This window comes from Octopus bimaculoides, chromosome 11 (genome assembly GCF_001194135.2).
Source record: "Octopus bimaculoides isolate UCB-OBI-ISO-001 chromosome 11, ASM119413v2, whole genome shotgun sequence".
In the NCBI taxonomy this organism is placed as follows: domain Eukaryota; kingdom Metazoa; phylum Mollusca; class Cephalopoda; order Octopoda; family Octopodidae; genus Octopus; species Octopus bimaculoides.
This window is the reverse complement of record NC_068991.1, coordinates 2,759,294-2,769,516: the sequence shown is the minus strand read 5'-3', so window position 1 is coordinate 2,769,516 and position 10,223 is coordinate 2,759,294. Positions and strand designations below refer to the sequence as shown.

Genomic DNA, 10,223 nt, shown 5'->3' with positions numbered 1-10,223 from the left:
CTCCGAGCGGCACTTTTAAAGGGGCGGTACTTTTCATCCTGTTCTAGGCTATTGCTGTAAGTAATATGTATTTTTTGTGGGGTCTGGGGGCAGCAAACAGAAGGGCTGCCCCGGGCGGCACGCGAATTTTTCCCCCACCTGAGTTCCGGACTCCAGTTATGAACTCATTTGCATACAGCCAATCAGAGCTCAACTATCAAACCAATCTATGAGCGTATAACAAGGGATGGACGATAAGACAAGGTCACTTGGGTAAGGAATGACCATGTTTCTTTCCTCTTTTAAAAATGCTTGTTGTTCTTGTTCCAACCATGGCTGCCTCTGCGTAGTTATTTGTGTTGTTGTTTACTTTACTTTGTAAAGTCCAGGAAGCTAAAGATTAACGGTTCTCCGTTACGACGTCATCGGTTCCAGTTGGTCCGATCAACGGAACAACTCATCTTTGCCAGTTGGATAGACTAGGACAATGTGAAATAAAGTGTGTTTCGGATAGTTATGAAGAAGCAAAATTGGTGGGTGGGGGTACACATAGGTAGTTATACTCCTAGAGCTTAACTCGGACCTTCAACATCCTCCACCGCCATTCAGTGAACCGGTGCCAGTACCCGACCAAGAATCTTCGTGACTTATCTATAATCCCTGACCTGAAACTTTCCCGCACAAGGCCCTTTTACATATCGTCATCGATACCAGGAGAGGATTATCGAAAATATCTTGGAGGCACTGTGGGTATCGGTGATAACATCTGACCATCGGAACGGGCAGAATCGCTGACGGAAAAAAAATTTCTTGCGGCATATTTTCTGGTTCCTTATCTTCTGAGTTCAAATCCTGCCGAGGTTAACTTTACCTTTCAAATCTTTCTGGAGTCGACGAAGTAAAATACCAGTTAAATACTGGAGTGGATGGTATCGATTAACTCACTTCCCTCAAACTTGCTGGCCGTGTGCTTGAATAAGAAAGCGTTATTTACAGAACGCTACTTCAGGTTAAAAGTCAGAAATATAATAAACTCTACAGCTGTGTTATGTAGAGACAACACAGTTTAAAATATAGACCAAAGAATGTAAGCGATAACTGATATCTTTGGTTCTGGGAGGTCACGGAGTAAATGTTTATGGAATGATGGAAATAATTATAATTCGAAAGTTAGACTAACTGACGGTCATAAAGATGTTAAAATCAGATAACTGGATAAATCAATTTGATGATAAATTGCGAAATGAATAAACAAGTAAATAATTAAATGTATTAACAAGCAGATAATGAGATTATGAAACATACAAAATAAGATCTAGCCCTAAGAGTGACCTCCCCTCAAATAACTCTCTAATATGTTGTTCGCTCTTAAATAAAATGAAATCACTTTAGGTTGGTCTTAATTGGTTCAATTAATCCAAAACCGAAATCGACATCGGTTTCTTGCTTCTCCTTCTTCCCCTCCGCTACCAACATTATTATTTTATCTCCCTATTCTCCGACCCATCCGATTTTGCATCTGTTCAACCTGGACGAGATTTCTCCTCTTGTGACACACACACAAACACACACACACCACTTGTCTCTTCGTCATGGCCAGAAGCTTAACATTTACCTTCCTAATAACATCTCTTACTCACTTCTCCGTCTGTGGACGCTGCCAGACACATCTTTCTCGTCTTCAATGATGGATACGGTGGGTTGTTTTTGCATTGTGTCACCAACACCCACTTAAAAAAAACAGTAGAAATCAACCCTTGTTTGCCAGGGCTGAACTGGATCTGGGTTCAGTTAAAAGAGAAAGAAAAGGAGACAAAGCTACCCACCTCCTTCAAACATATCAACATCTACACACACTCATCTTCATTCTCATCAACATCATCTCCACATCGTCGATAATGCTTTACCTAAGTGCAGTCCTATTCAACCACCTGCGTACCTAAACATAACAACATTATCGCTTATATGATCTTTCCCTCTTATCTCCGGCATTCAATTTAATGAGGGTTTGAACTTACATCAACTGGAGCCAAAACCCTGCTTTCAAAACATCACTATCGACGCTCATAACTGAGCTGATCAATACTATTATTATTATTATTATTATTATTACCACTGTTATTTCTCCATTTCATTGGTGTTTTTACAGAGAAGGGATCGAGACCAGTCCGATCCCTCTCTATATTTCTTCCCTGTTCCACAAATCACGGTTTACCCATGGAAGTTATACAGCTGATCTGTGAACAGTTGAGGTTACCCACGCAACACATACGGTGGTTAGGGTCTCCGGTGAACTCTGCCGTTTGTTTGGTAAGTAAATGAAAAAAAAAAAAAAAGCTGTCTTTTTTTTTTCTGTTGTTGTTTATGTTTTTACTTACCATTTGTATCTTGTTCCTTGTTATCAATTTAACAGAAAAGCAAAAGACGGATAACATATAGAGGCGTGTTTGTGTTGAAGTATTGTGGTTGTTGCTGTTTTCAGCTGAGATCAATATTGAGTAAACCTATAGCCAAAAGCTTTCCACTCGAGACCATCCCGTCTTTTTCGTATGTACAGGGAAATCAAGATCACGGTTATCCAGTATGTTCTTTTCTAAAACGGGAGATGCAACATAAAGGAAATAGGCTGCTATTTCTAACAGGTTGAATAACCACATAAAAGCTCACGAGGCATGTTGGGGCACTATTGTGTGTGAGTGTTATTTAACCCAAGGTCAACATTGGTCGAGCAGACTTATTATCAAAGACATTCGTTCCAGTCACGACCAGCCGGTCCTTCTTTTATTATTTTCTAGCATAGTGTATCAAGGGCTACATTATTCAATATGTCCTTTTTTTCTTAAGCCGTTCCAGTGTCATTTGAGGGATATTTAGCTGCTATTTCTAAATGCATTTTTTTGCTCTGTGGTATATTTTTTTCCTCCTCAAACTGTCTTTCTCGACTCTTTAAACTCCTTGTCTCATAAGACATACAAATTAACCCAAATTCCCGTGCTTTACTATATAGATACCATATTAGAGTACACCGTATTGGAGTACACTGTATTGAACATCTATTAATATATAAGCGATATGGAGATGTAACAGAGATGCAAGAGTGCATGGACGGACTCTCCTTGTCTTCAAATGGCCGATAGTCTTATGTATCAGGATGTTACATCAATGTTATTGTGCCATGTTCTAAATAAACACTTAGTAATTCTCTATTCCATCATTTCAACGAGGAGGTTGTTAGTTTTCTATTGCTGCAGACGTAACCGTTAAGTAGTTAATTCGCAATCACGAGATTCCGGGTTCGATCCCCGTGTATGGTGTCTGGGCAAATAAATATTATTTTCTATAGCCTTGAAATGATGGAAACTGTACGCAAACCTGTCTGATATACCTGTAATTTAAAGAGTGAGTCTTGTCACACACACACACACACACACACACATATTGTTAGGTTAAGTCTGTCAGTTTATTTGAGGGAAGTGTCAGCTGCTATTTTTGTCAACCCAATAAAATAGCAACCAAATCTTTCAGCTCACAATCATCGTCGACTCATTGTTTTTTTCTTTGTTATTGTTGCTCTTGTTTATCCCTCACTTCCATATCAGCTATGACCTGACCCATGATCGAAGGCGTTCCAACCGCGACCACACTGTTTTTTTTTTCTTTAGGTGATATGTAAGACTACAGATTCTAATACAATGTACTATTTTGCTATCAATGTTGTTCTTGTTTAGACTCTGGTTAGTTCTGATTGAAACAAAGTATAAAAAAAAAACATGATCAAGGACACTCCATGCATGGCTCTCCCGTCTTATTCAGACTGTATATTATTATCCATTTATCCCTATGTCCCTCCTTCCTTTTTTTGAGAGAGTAGGATCAGAATTGAAGTAGGCGTGTAATCGTTTCATACGACAGAAATGGAGGGACGAGGAAGATGTTTTTTTTTTATAACACAGTTAATGATGTCATTAATTATCAATACTTTCCATAATTATTTCATCAAAATTACTTCCTATTTTATCTCACAGAATCACACACGCGCACGCACGCACACACACTATAGAATCTACAGACGTGGTACGGAACAGCATTATATATCTACAGTGTAGATTGATGTATAATGCTGTTCCGTGCCTCGTCTGCTCTGATCCAGTAGACCTGTGATCAAAGACTTTCCAACCTCAACCACCGCATCTTTTCCTCAGCCATAGTATCTAAATCTAATAAGGTGTGATTTCAGAGGTGTTCGGCTGCTATTTCTAGCAGGTTGAACGACCCGGTAGATACTTCCTCGTTGACTCATCTCTCTGGGTCTGTTAATGCTTGTCTCGGTTCAGGTGTCTGTATTACGCGCGCGCGCGCGTGCATGTGTGTACATGCTTATAAATGCGTTTGCATACGTAGCTACGTTATGTATGTTTATGTGTATGAATCATATGTGCGTGTATGTGTGTATATACATGTGTACACGGTGTGTATAGTAAGTGTACGTATGTGTACACAAACACTCTCCAAATACACATACCACCATATATAATCAACACATACATGGATACATTCACACACACATTCACAAATACATTTGCAGTTACTTAGACACACACACAACTCATGCACATTTCTGTCTGTCTGTCAGTTTAGCTAATTAGCTATCTGTCTGTCTATCTATCTATCTGTCTGTCTATGCACATACATACACGTATATATCTATCATCAATACCCATCAGAGTATGTTTTGCAAGACATGTCAGGTAATTAGCACAATTCAGTGAATCACCTGTAATTACCCTGCAATACCTGTACTCAGATGAGATCTAAGCCATCCATTATGAAAGTAAGGTGAAATCTACACAGCATCTCACTGCTGAACATGAATGTAAGTGAAATCTCTAGAATCAAGTCAATGCTACGACCATTGTGTATTACAAATGGTTATTGATCAAAGATTATTTTGGTTTCACCTCCTGGGGTTTAATGCTAAGTGATCTCCTAGACAAGCTGCTTTCACCATAGCTAAAGAGCACACATGTAGCCATCATTCAGTAGCTTTACAGCATATTCAGTCATTGCTTCATGTTTTTCTGAGTCCCTGCACTGTTATTGTTGACTCTATTTTGGGTTTATCCATCTTTGGACAGGTTTGGGCTTGTTGCATTTTTTACAATCCCCATCACCATGTATAGATACATACATGTACATGTGGGTGCTAACCAAAGCCTTGTAAGTAGATTTGGTAGGTGGAGACTGAAAGAAGCCCATCACATCTATACTGTTTTCATTCCTTTATTTGTTTCAGTCATTTGTCTGCGGCCTTGCTGGAGCATCACTTTTAGTTGTGCAAATCGACCCCAGGACTTATTCTTTGTAAGCCTAGTACTTATTCCATCGGTTTCTTTTGTTGAACCTCTAAGTTATGGGGACGTAAACACACTAACATCGGTTGTCAAGTGATGGTGGGGGGACAAACATAGACACGCAAACACACACACACACATACGACAGGCTTCATTCAGTTTCCATCTACCAAATCCACTCACAAAGCTTTGGTCAGCCCAAGGCTGTAGCAGAAGACACTTGCCCAAGGTTCCACGCAGTAGAACTGAACCTGGAACCATGTGGTTGGTAAGCAAGCTACCACACAGCCACTCCTGCACCTATGTATGTATGTATGTTCTCATATGTTTTTAATTATTTAAATTCTTCCTCTGAGGAAGGAACTGGTCTCCAACAAAGATACAAAGCTCCATCGTTGCAATGCAGATAATAAAAGCAACACATTCTAAACTTGAGAAAAGTCTCGCATATTTTTACTGTTCCACTTACAGATTGTATTCATAATGTATGAACCAGTTGGATTATTTATTTTCCTGAAAACTCAAGCTTATCTAAATTGTGACTTAGGCATTTACTCACAAAGCCAAGAGCACCAATTATTATTGGTAGAATCGTGAATTTGTGATCTGGTCATAGAAGCTGGAGGTTTCGAAACAGTTATCCATAGGTATCTTCTTTCTCTTTGATTTTCAAAGAGATATTCCCATCAGAAGGACAACTGACCTCTATGACACTCCATACTTTTTCTTGTCTGTCCTAAACGACAATGTCCAATCTGTTATGCTTATACTTAACAGTTGTTTGGATGGGAACCAAAGTAGTGTTCCTTGTGTTGATGGTTGTGTAGTGTGTGTGTGTGTGTGGATATTTGATAAAATGAATAGAAATGGCTATTCTGATAATTTGTTGTTTATAAATCATTAGTGTTTGTAAACAGTTAATTACAAGCAACTAATTGCTAAAGTGGAAAAATTATCAGATCAGATATATAATACTGTACCAAGGACTTTCTGTTTCTAATTCTACTATCTATGTGTATATGCGTGTGTGTGTGTATTTACACACACATATATATATATATATATATATATATATATATATATGTATCTCTGTTATTTTTTATCTTTTATTTTTTACTTGTTTCAGTTATTACACTGTGGCCATCTTGGAGCACACACCTTGCAAAAATTTTAATCAGTCAAATCAGCCTCAATGCTTATTTTCTTAAAGCCTGGTACTTATTTTATCAGGCTTTTTTTGCTGAACTGCTAAGTAACTGGGACGTAAACAAACCAACATCGGTTGTCAAGCTGTGGTGGAATACAAACACAGATTCAAAGACACACACACACACACGCATACACACCCATCAGGATTCTTTCAGTTTCTATCTCGCAAATCCACCCACAAGGCTTTGGTTGGCCCGAGGCCACAGTAGAAGACACTTGCCCAAGGTGCCACGCAGTGAGAATGAACCCGGAACCATGTGGTTGGTAAGTAAGCCACTTACCACACGGCCACTCCTGCGGCTATATATATATTTAACAATAAGACTAGGGCCTTCCTGCATTGGTGTCACCCTCAAGATTTGCGGAGTATTAGGGCTGGAGCAAACAAAATAATACAGGGTAGATGTATGAAAGTAAACAACAGTGATTTGAATCGATAAACGAAGACAATAAATAAATGAATAGAAATCCTCAAATGGATATGAAGAGAATTGGGAAGAGTAAAAAAAGAACAGAATTAAGAAGAGAAAAACGATTGACCAGAACGCTAGGCATCCAGTGGCAACAAGCCAGTATCTTTGACCCCCTGCAGGACCTCTGAGGGCTCTGGGAGAGAGAGAGGAAGGAAAAAGAGTTTTCTCAAGCTAGAAATTATCATTAAATAATTTAGTTTTATCTCTCTAGTTTCTGAGTTGAAGGATTTAGTTTACTTCACTCTTTGGAGGATAAATATGTATCAGTAATATACTAGTATAAACCAATTTATGTAATTAAACTCATTTAGTAGGTTCTCCTATATATTGTACATCATTAATATGGTTTAGGGAAGAAGAATAAACGGAAAATGCAGGGACTTCTTTATTTTTTTTAAGTAAGAATTCTATGTTTAAATTCCTGTGATATTATTTCTATAAACATCCTGTCTAAACATGTACTGCAACTCTGAGACAAGGAATTTATGCTTAACCAGCACCAAATGAATTAGGTTTCTGTGTTTCTGTCATCATAGGAAATTTGTCCAACATTTAAGTGTGTCATCATAGCTGTGTTATAATGTTATATAACACCCATTTCTTACATTTGGAGCAATGCTGTGATCAGGTGTGGATGGGTGGTAAGAAGCTTGCTTCCCAACCACATGGTTCCGGGTTCAGTCCTACCACATGGCACCATAGGCAAGTGGCATCTATGGTATTATAGCCTTGGGCTGACCAAAGCTTTGTGAGTGGATTTGGTAGATGGAAAAAATGAAAGATGCCTATTGCCTATATGTATATATATATATATATATGCACATTATTTATGTGTGTGTGTGTTTGTCCCCTGCCACCACCACCTCTTGACAATCAATGCATACATATGCACATGCACATTCATGATAGGCTTCCTCAGTTTCCATCGACCAAATTCACTCACATGGCATTGTTTGATCTAGAACTAGCATAGAAGACACTTGCCCAAGGTGCCACACAGTGGGACTGAACTTGAGACCACATGGTTGCAAAGCCTGCTTCTTAACCACACACACACACACACACGCACGCACACAAATAGCAAATCCTGTTTTAATAAGAATGTTCCATTTTAATGAGACACAGCTTGAAACCGGATATCCATATATTTATATAGATACAATGCTAAACGTGCACTGGTTGATTTTTAAAGCTGCATACTCTGTCTTAAGTATCAAGAGTTGACAGTGGCACACACACACGTGTGTGTGTGTGTGTGTGTGTGTAAATTCTCATACATGCATAAGCAGATATGTGCATTCATGCATAATGACAAATTTACACACATACACACGCACACGTACAGAGATAAGCGTCCTTGGCAGAATAAGGAACTTTGAACTGAGTTAGTAATGTTTCTGGTATTAGTAGTAGTAGTAGTAGTAGTAGTAGTAGTAGTAGTAGTAGTGGTGGTAGCAGCAGCAGTAACAACTGATGCTGTTATTTAACCCCTGGTTGGACCTAATAAGGCAGACTGAAGGGTTCTCTGCTGTGATTATCTTATCCTGTTTTTTTTCTTCAGACATAGTGTATCTAGGGTTTTATTGTCTAATGTGTCCCTATTATCTTTTAGCAGCATGATGTGAAGAAGTTTCAGCTGTTCTTTCTAGCCAGTCAAGTGGCCAGTTAGAGGTTCTTTCATGGGCTTAATTGGTTTGACAGTATTAACTTGTAACTTTTAGCTTAGAGTTTTAATGTTGAGCATTAATGGGGTCTGATAAAGCTTACACCCACCTTACTGCTAAAACCACCACCACCTTCACCACCACCACCTTCACCACCACTGTCAACAACAACAACACTACCTCAGCTATCAACACCACCACCACCACCACCACCCACAGTACTAACTGTAACATTCAGTGCACAGCACGTTCAGGTTTACCATTGCCCTCTAAGCTGACAGAATGTGTACATATGTTTGTGTGTGTATGCATGTGTGTGTGAGAGAAGGAGTGTGTGGAGTGTGTGATGGGGTGGATGAGTAATAACTGATTAAAACCAAATTAAATGTGAAAATATTTTAGCTTTTAATCTCCCTCCCTCCCTCCTTCCCCACCTACCCGTTGTGCACCTGCAGCCACAGCATCCCAGCTTGAGAACTGGGACGTTGCATTCTGGCTAGGAAGATCTGTTGCATGCGTGAAGTTGTGGGTTTAATGCTGTTTCTCAAGGTTGTTAAGTTGAAAATAAAAATAAAGTAAAATGCTCTTCCTCGTTCTGAGGATTTGAAACTGTGATTAATTTTCTTCTGAATAATAGGGAGCTGTATACAGGTTGGTTCTTATAAGGGTTTAAGGGGTTTCCTTTAGCGCTAAACTGGGGTTGACATGTCCCTCCTTCTCTCCTCCCCCTTTCTTTCTTCTTCTGTGTGTGTGTTGGTTCACTTGTAGTTTGCTTAATAAAGAAACCAGAACTTACAGTAAAAACCAATCGTAAGGCCAAAACCCAACCACATGGTTCCAGTTTTAGTCCTACTGCGTGGCACCTTGGGCAAGTGTCTTCCACTATAACCTCGGGCCAACCAAAGCCTCACGTTTGGACCTGGTAGACTGAAACTGAAAGAAAGCTGTTGTGTATATGTGTGTGTATATGAGTGTGTGTGTATATGAGTGTGTGTGTGTGTGTGTGTGTTTACATTATGATCATCAACATTGTCATCCTTGTTTATTGTCTGCTTTTCCATGTGACATCCCTTAAACAGTTTTCCTGAACCAGATGCCTTTCCTGATGACAGTCAGGGGTGTGGTGTACTTATTCCAAAACAGTCACACATGATAAATCTTCCTCTTCTCCCTCCTCCTCCTCATTATCATCATCATTCTCATTATTTGACATCTGTGTTCCGTGCTGACATGGTTTGGACAGTTTTTGTCAGGATCCACTGGATCCCCTCTGAATAGAAGGTTAGTCTATAGCAGGGTGACCCATTTTACGGCTGAGTGGACTGGAGCAACATGGAATGAAGTGTCTTGCTCAAGGACACACTACATTGCTCAGTCCAGTAATTGAACCCAAGATCGAGTGATCATGAGTGCAATGCCCTAATTACAAAGTAAACGAATGTTGAGGTAATTACAGCTGGAATGATCTTCGTCATAGATTTGCTTGAACATGGTTGACCTTGGGCTAAGCAACTATAACAACAACAACACATAACAAATGATGTTTG

At 39.3% G+C, this 10,223-nt stretch overlaps 1 protein-coding gene across 1 annotated transcript in view; it reads left to right on the top strand.

Annotated features, from left to right (window-relative positions):
- Positions 1-1,323: 1,323 nt before the first annotated feature.
- The window catches only part of LOC106884068 (WD repeat-containing protein 81), a 34,111-nt gene continuing 25,211 nt past the window's right edge, over positions 1,324-10,223 (top strand). The window contains exon 1 of the mRNA XM_014935286.2: positions 1,324-2,289. Within this exon, the coding sequence (XP_014790772.1) occupies positions 2,197-2,289 (93 nt within the window). The 5' untranslated portion in view covers positions 1,324-2,196. The remainder of the gene's footprint in view (positions 2,290-10,223) is intronic.